Here is a 25,510-nt window from a genome sequence, read left to right on the forward strand (position 1 = left end):
CCTTCAACGATTTGTGCACATATACTCCCAGGTCTCTCTATTCAAGCACCCCCTTTAGAATTGTACCCTTTAGTTTATATTGCCTCTCCTCGTTCTTCCTACCAAAATGTATGACTTCGCACTTTTCTGCGTTAAATTTCATCTGCCATGTGTCCGCCCATTCCACCAGCCTGTCTATGTTCTCTTGAAGTCTATCCCTATCCTCCTCACTGTTCAATATACTTCCAAGTTTTGTGTCATCAGCAAACCAAGTCCAAGTCATTAATATATATCAAGAAAAGCAGTGGTCCTAGTACTGACCCCTGGGAAACACCACTGTGTACCTTCCTCCAGTCTGATAAACAACCGTTCACCACTACTCTTTCTTTCCTGTCACTTAGCCAATTTCCATGCTGCCACTGTCCCTTTTATTCCATGGGCTTCAACTTTCCTGGCACTTTATCAAATGCCTTTTGGAAGTCCATGTACTCCACATCAACTGCATTGCCCTCATCAACCCTCTCTGTTACTTCATCAAAAAACTCAATCAAGTTAGTTAAACACGATTTGCCTTTAACAAATCCGTGCTGGCTTCCCTTAATTAATCCACACTTGTCCAAATGACTGTTAATTTTGTCCTGGATTATCGTTTCTAAAAGCTTCCCCACTACCGAGGTTAAACTGACTGGCCTGTAGTTGCTGGGTTTATCCTTACATCCTTTTTTGAACAAGGGTGTAACATTTTCAATTCTCCAGTCCTCTGGCACCACCCCTGTATCCAAGGAGGATTGGAAGATTATGGCCAGTAAATCCGCAATTTCCACCTTTACTTCCCTCAGCATCCTAGGATGCATCCCATCTGGTCCTGGTGACTTATCTACTTTAAGTACAGCCAGCCTTCCTAGTACCTCTTTATCAATTTTTATCCCATCCAATATCTCAACTACCTCCTCTTTCACTGACTTTGGCAGCATCTTCTTCCTTGGTAAAGACAGATGCAAAGTACTTATTTAGTACCTCAGCCATGCCCCAAATCAACCCCTCATCAAAAGACTCAATCAAGTTAGTTCAACACGATTTGCAAATCCGTGCTGGCTTTTCTGTGTAAGTTTTGTCTATTTTAACATCTTTTTCTGATTCATAGAATTACATAGAATTTACAGCACAAAAACACATGAGTCTCTTCCCACTGTATTTGCTTCATCTCACCCTATCAGCATATCCTTCTATTCCTTTCTCCCTCATGTACTTATCTAGCTTCCCTTTAAATGTATCTATGCTATTCGCCTCATCCACTCCATTTGGTAACGAGTTCCACATTTTCGCCACTCTCTGAGTGCAGAAGTTTCTCCTGAATTCTTTATTGGATTTATTAATGACTATCTTAATAAATTTACGGCCCCTAGTTTTGGACTCCCCCCCACAAATGAAAACCTCTTCTCCACATCTACTCTATTGAACCCCTTCATAATTTTAAAGACATCTATCAGATCACCCCTCAGCCTTCTCTTTTCTAGAGAAAAGAGCCTCAGCCTGTTCAGTCTTTCCTGATGGTTGTACCTTCTCAGTTCTGTTATCTTGTAAATACATTTCTGAGGAATTACCATATCCAGTTTTGATCTGAGGGTGAGAATTATGTTCAGAATCATCACTGAGCTCCAAATATTGACATTTGGAAATAGTTTATTTCTGACATCCATCTCCATTGCACAAACCACCACCGCCGACGACGGTGACGACAACAACAACAACAACAACACTTTTGGGTCAGTCTTACCTCAGAGAAAAGTTTAAATTACTTTTTAAGTTGCTGGAGGTACTTCTAGCTCGATGGGGTGTAATGTTATGTCAGGATTGCTGCACGTGCTTATCCAGTAGTGTTATTACTGGAGCAAATATCACAACTGGCACAGGCTTAGATTTGGAATAGGAACAATGTGCACCTGCTTTTTATCCCAGACATTAGCTCAATAGATTCTAGAGCTGATGTCTATCGCCCATGTCAAACCCGCTATATAAGGCTAGAGCATTGTGTTGCATGCACGGGAGAAAAAGACCTGAAACCCAGGTGAATCCTTTTGGATGAGTTAAATCCACGTTGGTTAGCCTATTAAAAATGGTGATACTTAATTGTTCCAATTGTCACTCAACATAAATGTGATGTAGAATACAGGTTGCATCTTGTAAACTGAGACAGTCAGGTAGAAGACTGTGCACTGAGTCACAGTGAGGATGTACGGAGCAAGAAGATTGTGTAGGACAGCATATTTGAAACTTCGAAGGTTGTAATGGTTGAAAATTTTGATGAGCACTGACCATAGTAACATTGACAAAATTACAAGAAAGGTTGTGAGGGCGTGTGTGTGGTTGAAGGCTAGAGTTGAGAGAGGGATTGTTGCAGACAACAAACTTTTTCCTCGTAAACTGCCCATGAGTGCAAGGAGAGCCATCCTAGGTATGGAAGGAGTACTCGAGTCTCTGATAGACTTCGCATAGAGCAAGAAGAGGCGTTGAAGAAAATAAGTGTTTGCAAGGAAAGAGGAGATGGAGCTCTTTGAGGCTGCAACAATGGAGGAGATCTACCAGTTTAATTTAAGGATAGAGGCAATAGTAAGGCTATGAATATGTGAGAGGACTAAGGATGATACCATCAAAGAGAAGCAGTGCTAGTTTTCTATGTAATTAACGAGCCACCAATGGAATTGTGGCAGCGTGCAGCTTTGGATCGTGCCATTTATGAGGATGTTATAGCATTACTAAATTGTTAATTAAGGAGAGAAACTGATTTTCATTACGATGGGTTTTACACACTACCCATACCAGATGATTGCATTGCAAGAGGATTGGAAGTTGTGTGCGCTGAAGAAGGAAGTTGATGAATAAAGAGTGAAAATATTAGCAAAAGAATGGTTAGGGTTGGATAATGAGTGGAAGAGGTCATTGATATGAAGAAAAAACAGAGTGGGAGAGAGAACAGAGCCCTTGGGAATCTCTAAATTGATGGGAATAACAGTTGGTGGATGAGTCATAATTTACAGCATAGATAAAATGATTTGAGAGGAAACTAGATAGCTACACACATAGATTTGTTGGGAGGCCACATATAAACATGTCTGCTGATCATGGACTGGGCCTTAAACTTTAAAGTGATGGATAATTTGAGAGTTAACAGTAGTTTCTTTAATTTTAGAAAGTCTCAGTAAATACTTGATGCACTCTGTTGTGTTTATAAGTAGTGAACAATAAAAAGTGTCAGAAAATGTTTTGTAACTTTATTCACACTTTTTCTAAATCCTTTCCTGCTGCAGCTCTAATTGGTTTCCTGTATAGATATGAACTAAATAAATTTAGTTAGGAAATGCCTTTATGCAATCAGAATGTGGGTGAGTTGCATGCTTATGGCACGAACCTCAACTCTTTGTCCCGATCGCACTGCTGCAAAACAGAGGTCAGTGCCATCAGTGCAATTCATGTGCTTTTAGCCCTTGGCAGTTTATAGAAGAAAGTAAGTATCTTAGGAAGAGACCATTTGGAGTCTAATACTTCCCTCTCAAGTTAACCCATTTCAGTTTATACATTTAAATACAAATTGTTTAATCAAGGGATGATAACAGGGTGACAATTTTTTTAACCTTTAATGGCCTAGAAATTCAGTGCCCTTAGCACCGATTTTGCGGCGCTAGAGGGCCTAGCGCTGCAATTGGCACCGGTTCCTAAATTGCCTGGGGCCCTTCCGCGGCGGTAGACCGGTAGCGCTGCGCCGGCACCGATGACATCATCGGTGTGCGCAGCGTCCCGGTTGCCGTGGTAACCCGGCCCCAAGCCGAAATTCAGTTGCGGCCGCCTCGCCAGTGGCAGCCGCAACTAAGACTCCGGCAAACGAGTGTTGCCGGAGTCTGCGCCGGCGCTTTAAGGAGGCGCGGCGGCCGGCCGCTTTCCCGCCGGCCGCCTGCCCGCAGCTCCCTCCCCGGACTTCTCCCCCCCCCCCCCCGGAACAGATGCAAGCCCGGCACTTGTCCGAGGTGCCGGGCTCATTTTTGAAGAGATTTGCGCGGGCCGCGGCCGGGTGCAGGCAGCTCCTCCTTAACGGAAGGAGGAGGCCTGCACTTCCCGAGCCTGCCGCACCGCAGCGGGCGCCGCAGCGCCGGAATAGCGCCGCAATGCGGCGCGCTGCGCCAGTTTTCAGGCGCTAAAACCCTTCAGTAGCGCCGGCAGCCGTTTGGGCGCGGCGCTACTGAATTTTTGGCGCGCGCAAAGGGACTTAGCGCCGGCGCTAACTTCCGGCGCTAAAGCCCTGGCGCAGCGCAAACTCAATTTCTAGGCCAATGTGTTCTTCAGAAGCATTTACCATGATGCTGTCAGTAATTCTCTTTCTACTTTCCCAACTAAATCCAAAGTCCTGAACTTGTATTAAAAACAATTGTATATAATTTACCAACCTACTTCTCCAGCAACGAATCTGAGTACTTCAATACTGACTAATGTTATCCAGTTATTTCTTTTTAATTCTTCTACATACCTTCTCATGCATTTTAGTTTTTGCACTGTTCAGGTTCAAGTCAAGATTGTATTTATGCATTTTCCCATCAGTATTTCTTCATTTTCTGCTTCCGTTTTTTTTCTGCCGATCTTCCCTCGTTCCCTCCTTTCCTGAAGGTGTTCACGCCTTGCTGGGCTTTACACCCTCCCCATACCTTTTGATTGCATTGCAAGAGGATTGGAAATTGTGTGCACTGAAGAAGGAAGTTAACGAATAAAGAGTGCAAATATTAACAAAAGAATGGATCGAGTTGGATAATGAATGAAAAGGTCATTGATATGAAGAAAAATCAGAGTAGGAGAGAGAACAGAGCCCTCGAGAATCTCTTAATGGGAAAATGAATTGGTGGATGAATCATGATTTACAGCACAGATAAAACTACTGTATGTTAGTAGATCTGCAATCCCCTATGGAAGTGTTCATTCATCATGTACCAGCCCAGACAGTGAGTGTTGGCAAGCTATTTAACTGCAGGGGCATCACACCCAACCCCATCCTCCCCTCATCCGATGTTGGCGCCCACTTCTAGCAGGGGTCATTGAGCAGTGATCAGGAGACGGAACTATGCACAACTTTCCCCTCCCCGATCTAGGGGCACTGTGACCAATTGTAGGGCCAAACTGCAGCCCTGGCTGAGATCAGCTAACTCAGCACAGAGTGGGTATTGAATCTGTAACCCTGCTGGTCTTAAAGTTCAGCCACTTACTGCCTTAACCATCAGGTTGTATTTACATGCTCACCAAATAAAATCAATCGTCCAAGGGTATGTCAATGATCTTAACAATCATGGACACTTGCATTTTTGTCACATTTGTTTGAAAGCCTTACTGTTTTCTTTGTTGTGTGCGATGGCTAGGTTTTGGTGTTTGGGCTACATTTCAGTGTACATTTAATATAATTTCAATATTACATACTGCACGACACGTATATAATGTTTTTAGAAAACCTAAGACCATTTTGCATTGACTGCATGTTTTTTTCTAGTTTATTTCAGCACTACAAACTGTATGAGTTCCTTTTCTATCATACTCCAGATATAGAGATTCGAGACACACAGGTCAGTAATGAATTACTTTCTTTAAAAAAAAATGTCTCCATCAGTTTTCTCCCCTCCCTTACCCTGGGACAAAGAGCCTAAATGTAACTCTCCTGCTGCAGGCCCCGATGAGATTAGCCAACTCACACAGACTGGGAATCCAATGTGGAATCTTCTTGCCTTGTGTGTCTTAGCTGTTCAGTGGATACCATTAGTGAGCTATAAGTCGATGACTTAATTTAACATTAATATACTGTAAAATAAAGTGTACGTAAAATCTAAACAAAAATACAATTGTGAAGTAGTAAGTATCAGAATGAACTTTAATATGAGTAGTTCAGTTTATTTTATTTGTAAAGTAAATGGGAGCTCTTTGGTAAATGAAACAAAATTCATTATGCATTTAATTCATATATTTTGCAGTGGCAACACAATTCTAAAAATAGATTTAAAGGCTTAAAACGATTGTGGTTTTTCTTTGAACCATATGTTGTGTTTGGAGAAAGACAAGATCTAGGCTCAGTGCATGGTTTATAAACCAAATTCGGTATTACTAGCTCTTGCTTTTGCTGCTGCAGAAATTCCAGATGCCAGTATTCACAGCATCCTCATGTCAGAGGCAGGGGTATGATTGACACAGTAAGAAAACAAATATTATTATTCAAAGAGTACCAAAGGAATTACTTTTATGTACTCGGGGAAACTCTAGGATATTTGGTACTGGAAGTTTATTTTCTTCAGTACCCTTATTTTAAAATATGTTACAGAAAATTAAAGAGAAACATTTGCAAAAGTATGAAAATTATCCACTTCATTTAATCCCATTTAATGCAATATCATTTCACATTATTCCAAAAACTATGATTCAACACACAAAATATTTGTGTCTGGAGGGAAAATCCCTGTAGTTTTGAAGTGTGTGAATTAATCTTGAGAGCAATCCTCTTTAGAAAAAAAAATTAGGACTTTAGTAGGCTTTGATGAACAACAGTTATTTGACCTTGATTAAAAATAATCTTATTTATCCTGTGCATGCGACAACCTATATGCATGTTTTTTAGATAAAAGAAGTTTTCTTTGATGGTTCAGAGACATTGGCACATGATGTACAGAATTGGCCCTCTCGACAGTTCAAGGAAATAGTCTGATAATTAAAGGAAGGGCAGTGAACTCTGGATAAAGACCAGAGTCTTTCCTGCCTTTGTTTCAATCTATGTTCTTAACTCTTAAGGTTTACTTCCCTGTTCAAATTTGTTAACTGTTCTAACCTGCTAATATATGCATTAAAAAAATTGACAAAAAATTGTTAGCTCTGAAAAATAATTTATCAAACATTTTTTTTAAAAATACGAGACTGGATTTTCTTTCCAGTCAAATGGCTATGTATTTGTCGATGGCTTGGTTTGGTTTGATTTACTTTTAAGAACAGAAGGATTTGATAGTTGCTGTGTTGTCAAGCCAGAGATTATTTTGTTGTACTGGACAAATAAATGAAGGAGGTAGTCATTTGAATTTTTTTTAAAAGCACTGGCTTACAAAATCATTAAACAACTGTTACAGTATTAGCTAGAGTGAATATCAATTGTAAGTATTACTTTGAAAAATTTAAGAAGAATATATCATACATAGGAATTGAATTTTGTTGAACTGTCAATAAACTTTACTGAAGTACCCTCAGACATTTCTCTTTGAGCATTCTTTTGTTCCCTCCTGGCTATCTTCCAATCCCCTCCCCCTCAACCCCCGAGCTTGGTGTACACTCACTGTAAAGTGCTCTGACATGTCTCTTTGTGTGTAATCAGGACTATAGAAATGTAAATTGTTTCAGACAAGTTCTGCCTTCTACCCAGGTTTAGTTGTATTTTACAATAACTATACCGAGGTTGAGGTAAAGTAACCATTGAAGACGGGTTATATTTATTTTACAGGACATAACTGTCAGGGATGATTTACTATATTCTCCGATATTCACATTTTTAAATGGGATGAAATTTAATTCGTTTAATAATTATTTCATTTCAGATTTTCAAAAAGGAAATTTTGATTGAGAGGAATGAATTCTGTTACCATGCCCCACTAGTTTAGAAGGTCTCCAAGCCATTCTGCAGTGCAAGCTTTCATTACATTACTCACTGATGGTAGATTAAAAAATACACCCGAAACGTGCCATGTTGCTTGAAGTTGGTGACAGTGATATTGGAATAATGACTGATCGTTTATTTCCCCGAGTTTAACGACATGTAGCTAGACTTTACCACAGCAAACACACTCCTGCAACACGGCAATCTCAGACTATTAAATTGCAGTGGGATTGGTTTAAAAATCTGGAGTTTTACCATTGTTTAATTGCAGCATTTTTTAAAAATTTGCAACAAAATTAAATGTATATTTAGTGTAGTTGCCATAGCTATTGAAGGGCTATAAACCCGGACTGAAGGACTGAACTTTATGAAGGAAGTACTCTGCAGATAACATCTACAGAGCATTATTTAAATTGTACTCTACACAACACAGTGCAAAACAAAACATAAAGTGCTAATCAACATGTTTGCTGCTAATAGCAATGCCAGTGTGTGTATTGAAGCTGGCTGCATAATGTTTTGGTTGTCCAGACCTTCCACAAGGGCAGCCTGTTTGAAAACAATTTAGACAGCTGAACTTTGACCCTTCATATGGTTGGGAGCATTTAAATGAGGTGATAATAATAGTGATGTCATATTTTCCAACATCACCCCATTATCACCTGGGTGCTGCTCGCTCCAGCATTCACCAGGCGTTCAGGGTTATTGGGCAACGGGAAGTGTGGAGGAAACGTTAACTGACCGAAAGTAGGTATTAGTGACTTGTGCTCCACTTCCTTTACTGTTGGGGTTTAGAGTGGAGCCAGCAGCATGGTCTCAGGTGGGGAGGCATTCTGGCCAATGAGGTGCCCCGAGTGCTGCAGAAACAAACAATACCTGTACTCGCCACTCCCACAATGCTGAGTTCCCAAGCGCAGGTGGGAATACCGGCACAAGCCTGCAGATAATGGGCCAGATTTTGCTGGAGCAGGGTATCTCGCGGCATGCCCCGTTAGTTAGACTTGCTCGTGCACTTTTAGGTTTAAAAAATGTTTGCCCACGGAGTTGCTGGAAGTGCGAGCTGATATCGGTGCAGCGAGGGCAACACGGCATCTGGGACCTTGGTGAACAATGGGATAAACAGTGTTTTTCCTTAACCAATGCGATTACAGGATTGAGAAATAAACAGAGGAAGGACTGAGAAGGAGGGTGTATTAGAGTCAAATTAGGTACAGAAAGAGAGGGAAAGAAAGATTGAATTGAGAGAAAGAGGCAGAAGGGAAAAGTAAGAAAAAAAAACTTTAAAAAAATATCCTAAAATAATTCACAACCTGAAGGAATGAAACTCCACACTTATAATTGTTCACTTTCTGGGTAAGAGAGGTTGATTGGCAGTCATTAACAATTATCACATTGTTAAAAGGGTATTTGCGCTGTTAATTACAAGACTTAACTTTCTGTGGCGGATTTAATGGGCCAGTAATGTGCAAATGCAGCAATTTCCTGAAAATCACAGGGAGGTTTGGCGTGAGATGCCATTATTGCACAAATTGGCCAGCAACTAGTAGAGATTCGCAATTTACAATTTGCTGGCCGATTTGTGCATTAATAATGCCGTGCGTCGTTCAGACGCCGTTATTTTTTCAGCAAAATCTGGCCAAATATTTATATGAGGCTCAGCCCAGGGGATCCAGCGAGGCCAGCACGACACCAGTCAGGCAAGTGGAAATCCCATCCCGCTTCACTGCAGGAGAGGAAAAAAAATCCGGATAATGAAGAGGGTTATCTACCGAGGCTATTTTTAACAAACAAAAATAAAACAAATCAAGAAATGTGCAGTATACAGTAATTGGGTACTCACCTACAGAATGTTGTGTTAAATGGATGGTGGAAGATGCTTGATTAAGTACAGTACTGCCAGTTGAGGGCAATCCATAACTCTTTAATTACTTAACAGTAAAACAAAACTTATACAGTAAACAGAAAAATGGCAGCTTGGAAGAGACTACCGGCAGCGTGGGAGAGTCAGACTCCCTGTTATTGAGATGTTCGGACTTCCGACAGCACCAAGAAGCCGAATAGTTTCAGTTTGGAGAACTACCCCCGCTGACTAACTCGGCCACCACGGGAGACTCGGATGTGGCAACATTTCCGGTTATTGAGGTGTTGTTTTCAGAGTATGAATTTTGCCGGTTAATATAGAATTCCGGATATTTAGGTGCCGTTTAAACGAGAGTTTCCTGTATCACCTTTCACAACCTCAGGATGTCCCAAAGCGCTTTACAGCCAATGGAGTACTTCTGAAGTGTAATATTGGAAAATAGATGAATAAATCTAAAATGATATATGTACTCAATACATAAATTAATTAATATTATAAATTACTAATTGTAGTGTATGTACCTTGAAGAAGGAACTATATTCTGCAGCCCCTGTATACTGTAGTACCAGTAGTGACCACACCTGTATATAAGCCTGTGTAGTAACTTTGTATAGTAGTTCCAGTTTTGTCTCCATTCAGTAAACACCTGTTATAACCAACTTCTGCAGTCCGTGTCTCAATTACACACGGACATTACATTGGCGACGAACAGATCCGAACTTACCTACAGTTCTGCACCACCTCACGGGGATCCATCCCTGAAGCGAAGTTATTAGAGGTCGAAGCCAGAAGGAAGAAATCCAAAAGAAAAAAAAACAAACAGAAGAAATGGGCGTCGACCGTGGGCAACCGCCCTCTGATTCATCGAATTCAAAGATTTGCAGGAGAGGCTGTCGAGAGCTGGGCTTGGTTATCCAGTCTATGGTGTTCCAGCTAATCGGGCTGGTGGCAGGTAGTACACTGATCCTTCCTGGGCTGCGGCGGGCTAGAGCTCGATCGGGTGGCTTTTCAACGAGGCCGAGCAGCGTTGTCGGGAAGAGGAGAGAGAGAGAGAGGATGGAGCACACAGGGCGTGACCGGTGCTACGAAGCCGGGCAGCGTACAGACCCGAGAAGAGGGAGGGAAGTGTCCCATAGGGTCTGCTCTGACGACGGGAACAGTAATTAAAATAAAAGAAAAAGAAATTAGAAGCGCAGAAAGCCGCGAGGAGCTGCAGTTTGCCACGGGGACCGTGGAGAGCGGCGTTGGCAGCAGCGCGGGGGGAAGCGCGCGAAGACCATAGGGCGTCGCCATCAAGGCATAAAAACGCCAGCAACAGCGCTGGCAGCAGCGGAAAAGGCAGAAAGCGCGGGAGGCGCCATCTTAATCCAGCGGGGAAGAAGACAAAGCGCGGGAGGTGCCATTTTGTTCAATCGGGGAAGAAGGCAAAGCGCGGGAGGCGCCATCTTAGATCTCCAAGATGCCGAAGACTGGCAATATCACTGCCTTCGATAATGCAATAGAAGACTGGACCACGTATGTGGAAAGAGTCGAAGTATATTGCAAGGCAAATGAAGTAGCCAATGAGAAAAAGGCATCGGTACTACTAAACTTAATGGGCGCAAGAACGTACGGCCTATTGCGGAACCTGATCACTCCAGTCAAACCGATGGCGAAGAGTTTTAACGAAATTGTTGATATCCTACAGGAACACCTAAATCCTACACCGCTGCTGATAGCAGAAAGATTTAAATTCCACAAGAGAAATCAGCATAAAGATGAGAGCAATGCTGATTACTTTACGGAACTACGCAAGCTATCAAAGCACTGCTAGTTCGGAGCAGGACTGGCAGATACCCTACGGGACAAATTTGTCTGTGGACTCCTGAGTGAAGGAACCCAGAAGAGGTTACTCTCAGAGAAAGAGCTGACGCTAGATAAGGCTTTCAGCGTGACAGTATCGTACGAAGCAGCAGCAAGGGCAGCTACGGAAATACAGCAAAAGCCACAGGAATACGGCACCCATGAAATGACACGGGGATTTGAAAAATGTTATCGCTGCGGCAGAACAACCCATGACCAGAAGGACTGCTGGTCCAAGGAAATAACATGCAGGCAATGCGGAAAGATGGGACACATTGCACGAGTTTGCAGGTCCGGGAAGAAGACTAACGACAACAAAAAGACTACTAAGGAACAGTACAGGAAAGTACAAAAGATGACGGACAGTAGTTCCGAAGACCAGAAGAGCGATAGTGAATCCGGGAACAAGAGACTAAGCTGTCTCAAACTACACAACGTAATCGCAAAAGAGGATCACCGAACCATTTGGGTCACCCTCACGATAGCAGGGTCCCAAGTCAAAATGGAATTGGATACAGGATCAGCCCTGACCGTCATGAATCGACGAGACTACGAGCGGCTATTCTCACACATACCCTTGAAAGACACATCCATTGTCTTGAAGACATATACGGGGCAGAAAGTATACCCCAGAGGGAAAATAAGGGTGCCTGTCGAATACAACGGCAAGGAAATACAGAAATTGTATCTGTACATACTGCAAGATGGTGGACCACCGTTATTGGGACGTGAATGGATCAGAAAGATAAGTTTAGACTGGCACTCCATTCAGGCACTGACTGTGGCTGGTAAAAAGGATGAAGACGTCACACCTGGACGATTGTCAAAAATCTTAGCTAGCGCTAAAGAGGTATTTCAACAAGGACTGGGAACTCTTAAAGGCGTAACCGCCTCGATAAAAATAGAAGAGAATGCAATTCCCAAGTTTTTCAAAGCAAGACCGGTACTGTATGCAATTCGCCCAGCCGTCGAGGCAGAGCTGGAGAATCTGGAGAATGCAGGCGTGTTATCTAAGGTAGACTGGAGCGAGTGGGCGACACCCATTGTTCCTGTCATGAAGAAAACGTTAAACAATAAGTCTGAGGAGCCAAGGAAGGTTCGCATCTGTGGGGACTTCAAGGTGACTGTGAACCCAGTCCTTCACACAGTACAGTATCCTCTTCCGAGGATAGAAGATATTTTCGCCTCACTATCTGGAGGGAAACGTTTTACAAAAATTGACCTAGCGCAAGCATATTTGCAGATGGAGGTTGAAGAATCCTCTAGGAAATATCTCACGATAAACACTCACAAAGGTCTTTACCAGTATAATCGACTAGTATTCGGAGTAGCATCAGCTCCGGCGATATGGCAAAGAGCGATGGAACAAGTCCTGCAAGGGATTGCGGGGACTCAGTGTTACTTGGATGACATCCTAGTGACAGGTGAAAATGACAGTGAACACCTTGCCAACTAGAGCAGGTGCTCACTAGACTAAGAGAACATGGGCTACGAGCCAATCGCCCCAAGTGCGAGTTTTTAAAGAAACAAATATCGTATTGTGGCCACGTGATTGATGAAGAGGGGTTACATAAGTCCCCTGACAAAATTGAAGCGGTAGTTAAGGCTCCAGCGCCTGAAAATGTGTCGCAACTGAGGTCATTCCTCGGATTGGTGAATTACTACCATAAGTTTTTGCCGAATTTGTCCACAATTCTGCACCCACTGAATGCCCTGCTACAAACTGGAGTAGCATGGAAATGGAGCGATGAATGTAAGCGGGCCTTTCAGAAGTGTAAAGGCCTGATCACTTCAAGAGAAGTATTGGCTCACTACAACCCATCACTACCGATAAGACTGGCGTGTGATGCGTCTCCCTACGGCGTTGGAGCGGTACTGTCACATAAATCCCTTGATGGTTCAGAGAGGCCAATAGCTTTTGCGTCACGCTCGTTAACTGCAGCCGAGCGTAACTACGCCCAGATTGACAGAGAGGCCCTCAGCCTGGTGTGGGGGGTGAAGAAGTTCAATCACTACCTGCACGGACAGAAATTTACTCTACTAACTGATCATCAACCTCTTGTCTCCATTTTCAACCCTAAGAAGGGCGTCCCGATAATGACAGCACAACGGCTACAGAGTTGGTCCCTTTTCCTAGGGGCACACCAATATGACATTGAGTACAAAGGAACTAAACAGCATGGGAATGCTGATGGATTGTCGCGCCTACCGTTGCCGACGGTGGAAGAAGCACCTGCAGTGGATCCTGTGGAGATATTCCACTCGACCATAGTCGAATGTCTACCTGTGACGAATGCAAACATAGGAAAGGAAACACGAAATGACCCGACACTCTCCAGGGTCTATGATTTAACGGTGAAGGGATGGCCAGCACATGGCGAACCACTGTTGCCAGCATTCTCGCCGAGAAGAGAACAGCTGTCAGTGTGCCGAGGAACCTTGATGTGTGGATCCAGAGTAGTAATTCCACCCAAATTGAAGGATAGAGTGCTCAATGAGCTTCATGAGGGTCATCTGGGAGGGGTAAAAATGAAGAACTTAGCCAGAGCGTTTGTGTGGTGGCCGGGAATCGATAGAGAAATCGAAGAGATGACCAAGAGCTGTACAGGATGCCAGAAGGTCCAAAACGCCCCACCACAAGCCCCTCTACAGCCATGGGAGTGGCCCTCTTCTCCATGGCAAAGGGTACACATTGATTTTGCTGGTCTATTTATGGACTCGATGTTTTTAATTGCGGTGGATGCACATTCAAAGTGGCCAGAGGTAATAAAAATGTCCTCAACCACCACAGAAAAAACTATCACAGTCTTACGAACCATATTCGCCAGAAATGGGCTGCCTGAACAGATTTGCTCCGACAATGGACCACAGTTTGTGTCTGAAGAGTTCCGGAGGTTCTTAAAGAACAATGGTGTTAAGCATTACACATCCGCCCCATATCATCCAGCCACCAATGGATTGGCTGAGAGGTTCGTTCAAACATTCAAGAAGGCTATCAAGGCAATGTGTAATGAAGACATACCCCTACAACACAAGGTGGATAACTTCTTGTTTGCCTACCGGAATGCGACACATGTGGTTACCAACCAAACTCCAGCCATGATGTTCTTCAATCGAAGACTAAGATGCCGCTTGGATTTGGTTAAGCCAAACATCAGAAGAGATGTGGAGAACAGGCAATTTCAGAATATGAATGAAAGGCCAACCAGGAGTTTCAAGATAGGTCAACCAGTTTTGGCCCGGGACTACCGCACAGAGAAATGGCAGCCAGGAACGATCTGCACACGGCAAGGACCTCTAATGTATACCGTGGACGTTGGAGAGAGCATTGTAAGACGCCATGCTGACCAGATTCTAGAGTCACTGGAAAACGTCAAATCTACACCACGATCCTATACACCTGGTGATGAAATCGATGTACCAATTGCATCTACCTCAGAATCGGTGATATTGGAAGCAGACGAACCAAACAACGATGTTGATCCCGAATCAATTTTGCCAGAAGAACCTGATACCCCAAAGAGGCGTTATCCGGACAGAATCAGGAAGCCTCCTCAAAGACTGAATTTATAATTGATTAACTTCAGCTGATGTATATAGCAACTGTAATTGTAAATATGTTATTTAATTATTAATCGAATGTTATGTACTGTTTAGCTAAAAGGGGAGGAATTGTAGTGTATGTACCTTGAAGAAGGAACTATATTCTGCAGCCCCTGTATACTGCAGTACCAGGAGTGACCACCCCTGTATATAAGCCTGTGCAGTAACTTTGTATAGTAGTTCCAGTTTTGTCTCCATTCAGTAAACACCTGTTATAACCAACTTCTGCAGTCCGTGTCTCAATTACACACGGACGTTACACTAATAGAGTCAGCAGGTTGTGGGTTCAAGTCCCACTCCAGAGACCTGAGTGCATAGTCTAGGCTGACACTCCAGTGCAGTACTGAGTGAGCGCTACACTGTCGGAGGTGTCGTCTTTCGGATGCGATGTTAAACCGAGGTCCCATCTGCCCCCTCAGCTGAATGTAAAAGATCCCATGGCAGTATTTGAAGAAGAGCAGGGGAGTTCTCCCCGGTGTCCTGGCAAATATTTATCCCTCAACCAACATCACTAAAACAGAATATCTGGTCCTTATCACATTGTTGTTTGTGGGAGCTTGCTGTGTGCAAATTGGCTGCCGCATTTCCCACATTACTACAGTGACTGCACTTGCAGAGTACTTCATTAGCAGTAAAGCAGTTTGGGACATCTGGAGGTCATGAAAGGCGCTACTGTATATAAATGCAAGACCTTTCTTTCTGGGGGAGGGTCTGAGGCTGGCGTGGGGAATGGTGCTGAGGGGATAGTGGAAGTGTGGCAGCGAGATTCATATTGGGAAGGAGCATGGCAGGCCTATACGTGGAGTGTGGGGCGGACTGAGTGGGGCTTGTAAATAGGGAGGGTGGGCTTGGGGAGTAAGGGGGCAGCCAGGCCAGGATACTTACTGAAGGGAGAGCGGCAAAGTGCGGGGCTTGGAGCAGCTGCAGGGAGGGAGATCCAAAGAATGTTAGGATGAGAGCTCATATTGCAACAGAAGTGGGCGGATACAGGCAATATGAGTGGGCTCGTGAGCAAAATGCAGCCAGGTCAGGGTTAACATGGGTGAAAAGCATCAGCATGGGCCTTGGGTCTCCCCAAACGCATTTCATGTGGAACCCAGGACAGTCTTTAATCCCCTCTATCTTCAATCAGTTATTCCAACTCATTCAATTACATTAGTAAGTCTAGCAAGGTGTGGGGAGGTTAGGAAAGGCAGGATTGGAACAGGTGTGTGCGCAGTGGAGAAATCAGGGCCTGAGTTGAAAATTGCAAATATACATTTGTGGGCAGGGACGAGGGGGGAACAGGGCTGTGACAGCGGAAGAGCGTAGAGACCTAGGCCCAATAGCAGCCAGGAGCTGGGTCACAGAGGGAAGCTCTTTGCGTCCGAACAATCTGAAGGGAAACCCCGTTGGAAATATTTTGGCTGCAGAAACTGAGGAAAAGCTAACACAAAGGCCCCGAAACAGAAGCAGGCCTCACGAGGTGCAAATGGTTGGAGGTATTTTATAATGTAAGTAAGTATACGGGTAAGTTCAGCGATTTTTGTTTTTTCTTTGCAGAACTTTGACATCTTTTTTATGTGTTTATCATAGCGCAGGGAACTGGGCACAAAAGCTTATCTGCGAGCCGTAAAATGTGATCTTTCTCCTTGTTTTAAGGTTGAGATTGAAGTTATCAAGCCAGGAGATCCATTCTCTTCCCCACTGGAGGAGAGTTTAAGCTGGGATATCTACTCATCCTATGTACTACTGCAGTCACCAGAGGAATCAGTAGCTGAGGTATTGCCAAATTTTCTCAGCTCACGGTTAATCAAGATTTTGTTCAGCTACATGTTGCTGTAAATCATCCACTCACTGGCATTTTTTTTGTAGGTTGGGGTGGAGCCAAAGGCTGAGGAGGATAAGGAAGTAATGGAGACCATGACCGAGGATCCTCTGGCATGTTTCACCATAGATGATGTCAAATCATTGCTGGGCCAAGTAACGGGAGAAGTGCTTGGGAATTTTCAGGTTTGTAATTTATCAATTTTTTTTTTAATAATAAAAATTAATTCAGCAACAGCTTGCATTTATATTGTGGTCCCCGCATGCAGGAAGTTGTATAAGTGCTTTACAATAAGGAGGAGAACTATATGATGGACATCGAGCATTGGGACGCTCCAAGAACTCTGCGGTCCTCCAATTCTGGCCTCTTGTGCATCGCCGATTTCCTTCGCCCCACCATTGGTGGCCGAGCCTTTAGTTGTCTAGGCCCTAAGCTTTGAAACTCCTTTCCTAAAGCTTTCTGCCTCTCTACCTCTTTCTCCTCCTTTAAGACGCTCCATAAAACCTATCTCTTGACCAAGCTTTTAGTCACCTGTCCTAATATCTCCTTTTGTGGCTTGGTGTTAATTTTCATCTGATAACGCTCCTGTGAAGCTCCTTGGGACATATTACTACTTTAAAGGCGCTATATAAATGCAAGTTGGTGTTGGGATGGGGAAAAATGAGATGAGGAAGCGGAAAGGAGAGCAAATTTTTTTTTATTCATTCACGGAATGTGGGCATTGCCAGCAAGGCCAGCATTTTTTGCCCATCAATTTGTCCCTCATTGCTCTTGAGAAGGTGGTTGTGAGCTGCCACCTTGACAACTGAGTGGCTTGCTAGGCCAGTTCAGAGGGCAGTAAAAAGCCTGTGGGTCTGGAGTCACATATAGGCCAGACCAGGTAAAGACGGCAGGTTTCCTTCCCTAAAGGACATTAGTGAACCAGATGGATTTTTATGACAATCCAGTACTTTCATGGTCAACATTGCTGACGCTAGCTTTATATTCCAGATTTATTTAATTAACTGAATTTAAATTCCCCAGCTGCCATGATGGGATTTGAACTTGTGTTCCTGGATTATTAGTCCAGGCCTCTGGATTACTAGTCCAATAACATAACCACTATGGTTATAACATAACCACTATGCTACCGTACCAATAGGACAAGGAAAGGCAAAAGAGAAAGACAGTTCAGGAGGATGAAGTAAAATGAGTATAATTGCCAAACAGACAAAGTAAGGTTTGAGTTCTATATATGCAAATGCACAAAGTATTGTGAATAAACCTGGTAAGTGGAGGCACAATATGAAGGGGGTATGGTATAATAGCATTTGCAGAGATATGGCTTCGGCTAGGGCAGGACTGAGAATTGAACATTTATATTCAGGAGAGACAAGAGCAGGGAAAAAAGAGAGGGGACTGGCAGTGTTAATCAAAGATTCAGTTACAGCGCTAATTATGAGTTCAGGATCTCAACATGGCAAGTTGTGAAATTGAATTCAGTAAATTTGACCATTTGCGGGCTGGCCCTAGACAGTGATCATGCAAGCAGCTGGATTGTTGTAAAATCTTGTGTTCACTAAAGTTCTTCAGAGACGGGAACATCCGACCCCTACCTGGTCTGGCCTACATGTGGCTCCAGTCCCACACTACTGTACATGGTTGACTCTCAGGGCAACTAGGGATGGTCAATAATTGTTGCTCACATCCCAAGAACAAATTAAAAAATGCAGCAGCAATTTGTGCGCAGATCCCACAAACAGCAGCGAGATGAATGACTCTATTTTATGTTTGTGTTGATTGAGGGAAGATTGTCGGCCAGGACACTGGGACAACTCCCTGTTCTTCTTTAAATTGAGCACAACCAATGGGAATCCTCCAAACAGTAGGTGATTTGGATATAGACTATACGTATTCCCCCAAGAAGCAGTGCAGCTGCAGTAAAAGCTAGAGTTCCTTGGATGAGGAGAGAAATTAAAATCAGACTTAAAAAGAGGCATATGATAAATCTAGGGCTAATAATATGACAGAAAATCAAGGTGGATATAGAGGAGAAGCAAACAAAAAAACTAGAAAGGCTAAGAGGAGGTGTGCAGAAAGACTGGTGAGTAAGGGGAAAGAGTAAAGGATTTTATAAACACACAAAAAGTGAATAACTTCAAGAAAGAGTAGGGCCGATTAGAGATGAAAAAGGAAATCTTATGGAGGGTGACAGTGGTGGAGATACTGAAAATGAGTACTTTGCCTTGGTTTTCATCGATGAGTATGATAGTGGGAATGAAAGAATACAAGAGGGGCAGGAGCAATTAGATAGGATAACTATAGATAAGGAAGAAACACTAAAAAAATATTGGTGGAACTCAAAGTGGAAACGGCGCCAGACTCTGCTGGCATGCACTCAAGAATGCTGAGGAAAATCAGGCAGAAAATAGCAGAAGGGCTCTGATCCAACCACAATCTTTAAAATATCCTTGGATATGGAAGTTGCACCAGAAGTCTGGAGGGTTGCCAATTCCCATAATGCGGGATAAAATTAATACTCACCTACAAAGACATTGTTTAGTTAAGGGCAGCCAATATGGATTTGTAAAAGGCAAGTCATGTCTGATATGACCCGTGCGAGGTGGAAAATCTCCTCTGTAGTTTCATTAAATGATAGATTCGAAAACCAAAAATTATAAACAAAATTCAGGCATCCCTTGCGCCCAACATTCAAATGGCAATAGTGTAGTGCTTTTGTTACTGGACTAGTAATACAGAGGCTTGGACTAATAATCCAGATAATGTGAGTTCATCGTGGTTTTAGAATTTAAATTCCATTTAAAAAAATTAAAAATCTGCTATCAGTAAAAGTGACTATGAAGCATCTGGGAATGGGGAGCTGGTTCACTGTTTACAGTTTTGGTCTCATTACCTAAGGAAGGATATACTTGCCTTCGAGGGAGTGGAACGAAGGTTCACTAGACTAATTCTTGGGATGAGGGGATTGTCCAAGAGGGGTGATTGAATAGACTAGGCCTATATTTCCTAGAGTTTAAAAGAATAAGAGGTGATCTCATTGAAACATATAAAATTCTTAAGGGGCTTCACAGGGTAGATGCTTGGAGGATGTTTCCCCTGGCTGGGGAGTTTAGAACTTGGGACCACAGCCTCAGAATAAGGGGTCAGCCATTTAGGAGAGAGGAGGAGAAACTTCTTCGCTCAAAGGGTTGTGAATCTTTGGAATTCTGGACCCCAGAGGGCTGTGGATTCTCAGTGGTTGAGTATATTCAAGACAGAGATTGATAGATTTTTGGATACTAAGGGAATTAAGGGATATGGGAATAAGGCGGGAAAGTGGAGTTGAGGTAGAAGATCAGCCATGATCTTATTGAATGGCGGAGCAGGCTCAAAGGGCCGAATGGCCTACTCCTGCTCCTATTTCTTATGTTGTTAAATTATAAAGTACTTTAAGGAAATAATGGAATGTATACAGTGGATGTTGTGTATATGGATTTTCAAAAATGAACCACATTGTATTAAAGAGAGTGAGCCAGCATATACAGAAAGTTGTTTAAAGGACAGAAAACCGAGTAATGGTTAGTGGATGTTTATCAGAGAGTCCTGCCCCACAGGGCTCAGTATTGGGACCATTGCTTTTCTCAATATATAAATGATCTGGACTTGGTTATAGGAAACGCAATGACAATATCAAAATGCCCTGCACGATTTTGTGCCTCTAATGGATGGAAAATTGACTGGAGATTTGTGCAGAGTGCACTAACCACCATACCCGCACTCTTGATGTGCGCTCTCACTACACGAAGCTCTTGCCAGCAGTACTCATTTGTAAAATCCACCCATTTTGATGATTACTATCCAGTTCAAAAGCTAGTGAATTATTTAATGTGTCCAAGTTTCACCTCTTTAAATTTCAACAAAATTAACAGCTGGAAACGCTTACATAGTGTGACATTTTGGAAGTTATATCAAAATAACATCAAGCTTCAAATGCTATTTGTATAAAAGTTTTGAAAGCATCCATCACTTTCCAGACATCCCAATTTGTTCAGTTGTGATTTGTTAGATGTTTTGTACAACCTTCTAGCAAAAGAGAAAGAAATCCAGTGATTTCCTGCAGTTTTTGTTCTGACGTTCAGATAACCTGGAGGGATTGTTGAGAAAAATAAACCCAGCAAGCTGTCAATCTCGAGAAACATCCAAAAGCAACAGCTAGCCTCTAATTAACCTCGAGACCTATTTTAACCACTTCCCCACACCAAGTAACTGCACAGTGCTCTTAAAGGGGCAGGCCAGGTTGACAGCTAAACATTACACGATAAAGGGTTTTGACCCGAAACGTTGACTCTAATTTCTCTCCACGGACGTTGCCTGGCCTGCTGAGTTTTTCCAGCATTTTCTGTAGCTAAACATTACAGTCGTGCTCCAAACTACCTGTGAGCATTGCCACAGGAAATCAACCAGTATGCTAACAATTTTTTTCAAAAGCACCAAACTTGCTTCTGTCCAAGTCACATCTTGTTCTGTATCCTGAAACAGCCAATGTACTAGCGGCTGAACCTATCTGAACAAATTCTTCACGTTTATTGCTGTGAAACACAAGATGGAGAACTTAAGCACTGCAGTTTAGCTCAGACGCTTGCAATTCCCTAACCAAGGCTAACAGAAAACGGTTAGTCGTCCGGTCCCTGTACCTACCCTTAAATTTACATGTCAATAACCCATGCTAATTAATCAGTCATTCATTTAAGAACAATCCTATTGTAACTTTGCAACAAAGAACTTTGTGACTCTTAAGCCCTCTTTGAAGCAGATCAAATACCATTAGTTGCAAACTCTCACCGATACAACAAAATGTAAACTGAGATTCATGGCAGTTTGAGAGTTGAATTGGGCTACAGTTAATGATGATTCAGCGTAACAGCCTGAAATGTAAATACACTAAAGGCAAGAAAAAACTTTTATGCCACATTTATTGATATCTCACACACACCCACAGATGTATACACACACATGTAGCCATGTGCAGATACACCTGCACACATACACAATTAGGCCCTACACACGTGTGCTAGAATTTTTCAAACAGCAAATTCAATTGCAAGTTAGGTGTTGATGCTCCTTGTATAAGCCATGCCTTACCAATCATTCAGCAGTTCTTTTTCATTCACCCTTAGGAAGTGTTGTGTGTTTAAAAAGTGCTCTTCACATATTTGAATCGTGTTTTATTGTGTGTTGCTGGTAGGCCTTTAGCAAGGGCTGAGTCAAATGGCTTGTGGATTCAAGTCCGATCCAGGACAGTCTCCACTGACACTTAAGTGCACTACTGGGGGCATTCTCCATTGTGCCTGTTCAAATGGGCATGAAAGATCCCAGTACCGCTATAAAGACAAGTTCTCCCGCAGTCCTGACCAACACTCTTCCCTCAACCAGCACCACCAAAAGAACAGATTAACTGGTTGTTCAGCTCATTTGCTATTTGTGGGACCTTGTTGTGTACAAATTGACTGACATTTTTGCCGAGACACAATTTCCTGTGATGTTCACCAGCAATGCACCGTGCTGCTGCCACCAGTATAAAGCAGGAATCCAGGGAGGACTGGTCTGCACTGACAGGAAGTCAACATTTAAAGGGAGACTGGTCATTTAGAATTGGTACAATTTAAATAAGGATATTTTGGTAGCTCTTTTTTTCTGTCAGGTTATTTTTGTAAATTTGGGCCAATCATTTTGGCTCAGATATTCAGATACTGCAATTATAACTTGCAATATAGGCATTTCAGTTGGAATCCTTTAATGTCTGTTATTTGGAGAAAGGGGAGAAGAAAAGAGAAGGTGCTAAAGAAGTGAGACTACACCCGAGATGGACTGCACTCTGCAACCCATGGGCACACTTACCTTAGCAAGTGTGAGGAAAACCCTCTTCACATTCACAAGCTGTACTTCACACAAAAAGTAGTGATAGTTGTGCTGTCCAGACAGCCTTCACGATTGCCAATGACTGCTAAAGTCACCAAACTCCTAAACCTCTATGCTTATCACTCATTCCAAGTCGCCTTCAACAAGAAATATATTTAAATGAATACCTGGCCAAGTTCTGCGTCTTTTGCACCTGAGGAGTGGGAGCAGTTTAGGAGTCAACAAAGGAGGACAAAGGGATTAATTAAGAAAGGGAAAATAGAATATGAGAGTAAGCTATCAGGGAACATAAAAACTGACTGTAAAAGCTTTTATAGATATGTGAAGAGAAAAAGATTGGTGAAGTCAAGCGTAGGTCCCTTACAGTCAGAATCAGGGGAATTTATAATGGGAAACAAGGAAATGGCAGACCAACTAAATACATACTTTGGTTCTGTCTTCACAAAGGAGGACACAAATAACCTCCCAGAGATGTCGGGGAACATAGGGTCTGATGAAAGGGAGGAACTGAAAGAAATCAGTATTTGTAGGGAAATGGTGTTAGAAAAATTGATGGGACTGAAGGCCGATAAATCCCCAGGGCCTGATGGTCTACATCCCAGGGTACTTAAGGAAGTGGCCCTAGAGATAGTAGATGCATTGCTGGTCATCTTCCAGAACTCGATAGACTCTGGAACGGTACCCATGGATTGGAGGGTAGCTAATGTTACCCCACTATTCAAAAAAGGCGGTAGAGAAAAAGCGGGGAATTATAGACCGGTAAGCCTGACATTGGTAGTGGGGAAAATGCTGGAGTCTATTATAAAAGATGTAATAGCAGAGCACTTGGAAAGCAGTGACAGGATCAGACAAAGTCAACATGGATTTACAAAAGGTAAATCATGCTTGACTAATCTACTGGAATTTTTTGAGGATGTAACTGGTAAAATAGATAAGGGAGAACCAGTGGATGTGGTGTATTTGGACTTTCAGAAGGCTTTCGATAAGGTCCCACATAAGAGATTAGCGTGCAAAATTAAGGCACATGGGATTGGGGACAAGGTATTGACTTGGATAGAGAACTGGTTGGCGGACAAAAAGAAAAGAGTTGGAATAAACGGGTCGTTTTCCGAGTGGCAGGCAGTGACTAGTGGGGTACCGCAAGGATCGGTCCTAGGACCCCAGCTATTCACAATATATATTAATGATCTGGACGAGGGAATTGGATGTAATATCTCCAAATTTGCAGACGACACAAAGCTGGGTGGGAGGGTAAGCTGTGAGGAGGATGTCGTGAAACTCCAGTACGATTTGGACAGGTTGGGTGATTGGGCAGAAACATGGCAAATGCACTATAATGTGGATAAATGTGAGGTTATCCACTTTGGTGGCAAAAACAGGAAGGCAGATTATTATTTGAATGGCAATAGATTGGGAGAAGGGGAAGTGCAAAGAGACCTGGGTGTTATTGTGCACCAGTCGCTGAAGGTAAGCATGCAGGTGCAGCAGGCGGTTAAGAAGGCAAATGGTATGTTGGCCTTCGTAGCAAGAGGGTTCGAGTACAAGAACAAGGATGTCTTGCTACAGTTGTACAGGGCCTTGGTGAGACCGCACCTTGAGTATTGTGTGCAGTTTTGGTCGCCTTACCTGAGGAAGGACGTTCGTGCCATGGAGGGAGTGCAGCAAAGATTCACCAGGCTGATACCTGGGATGGCAGGAATGACGTATGAGGAGAGATTGTGTCGATTGGGCTTATACTCACTGGAGTTTAGAAGATTGAGAGGGGATCTCATCGAAACCTATAAAATTCTCAGGTCTGGACAGACTAGATGCAGGAAGGATGTTTCGGATGGCCGGGGAGTCCAGAACCAGGGGTCATAGTCTAAGGATAAGGGGTAAGCCATTTAGGACTGAAATGAGGAGGAACTTCTTCACCCAGAGAGTGGTGAACCTGTGGAATTCTCTGCCACAGAGGGCGGTGGAGGCCAGTTCATTAAATATATTCAAGAAAGAGTTGGATATATTTCTTGAGGCTAAAGGGATCAAGGGATATGGGGAGAAGGCAGGGACAGGGTACTGAATTTGGATGATCAGCCATGATCTCATTGAATGGCGGAGCAGGCTCGAAGGGCCGAATGGCCTACTCCTGCTCCTGTCTTCTATGTTTCTATGTTTGCTCTATTCTCCTTGTGCACTCATTTCAAACTGCTGATAACTTTTTTAAATCATTTCCCCCCCCCCCATCCCAAAATGTCACTTAACGTTAAGTGGCTGCGTGCCTTTAAATTTTTCCAAGCAGCCCCCCTGCCCCTTAGTGACACTCTCTGGGCAAGCCCTAAGCAGCACAGGTAGTGTGTTTAACTAAGATTGATGAGCTGGCCTTGCAGCATCCAATAAAGCCATCCCATTGCTCTGCTAGTGTGCCTTGGGCCTTGCAAGAGGCTCTTTCCACATCACTGAATCGGGCATTAGTAGACAGACCATGTTTCCTAATGGTATTTTTTTTTAATGTTCCTTCAAGTCACAGCTGCAGAAAACAGTCAGTTGGAGGAGTGCTATCCTTCTTGGAAAGCTTATAGTCGCTTTCACTCTGGATCAGTACCTAAAGAAACAGAACTCAACACCATTTTCAATTTGTGTGTCTTTGAACAACTCTTTGGATCAATGCCTAGAATGTAGCAGATTCATCCAAAGCTGGCTGGTTACTGTAACTCCACCATAGTTTTTCTTTTAATTAAACTGGCCGTCAGCCCCTTCCTAATATTGAGGCTCCTGCTCCTCCAACACCTCTGGTTTAAAATTATTGTCCTTGTGTTCCAATCCCTCCATGGCCTTGCCCTTCCCATATCTCTGTAACCTCTTCAGCCCTACAAACTACCCACCC

The 25,510-nt window shown here is 43.1% G+C and overlaps 1 protein-coding gene across 5 annotated transcripts in view; it reads left to right on the forward strand.

Moving 5' to 3' along the window:
• cabcoco1 (ciliary associated calcium binding coiled-coil 1) overlaps positions 1 to 25,510 on the forward strand; it is a 131,380-nt gene that overhangs the window by 96,739 nt on the left and 9,131 nt on the right. For 4 of the 5 annotated variants that reach the window (XM_085994965.1, XM_085994961.1, XM_085994962.1 and 1 more), the window contains 3 exons: positions 5,504 to 5,576; positions 16,584 to 16,703; positions 16,797 to 16,934. In XM_085994965.1, the coding sequence (XP_085851091.1) occupies positions 5,504 to 5,576; positions 16,584 to 16,703; positions 16,797 to 16,934 (331 nt within the window). Of the gene's footprint in view, positions 1 to 5,503; positions 5,577 to 6,616; positions 7,233 to 16,583; positions 16,704 to 16,796; positions 16,935 to 25,510 lie in introns of those variants that run through there. The other variant, XM_085994964.1, reaches the window with a different exon arrangement.

The sequence above is a fragment of the Somniosus microcephalus genome, chromosome 8, assembly GCF_052327205.1.
Source record: "Somniosus microcephalus isolate GS21.2 chromosome 8, FLI_Smic_1.0, whole genome shotgun sequence".
NCBI lineage: Eukaryota > Metazoa > Chordata > Chondrichthyes > Squaliformes > Somniosidae > Somniosus > Somniosus microcephalus.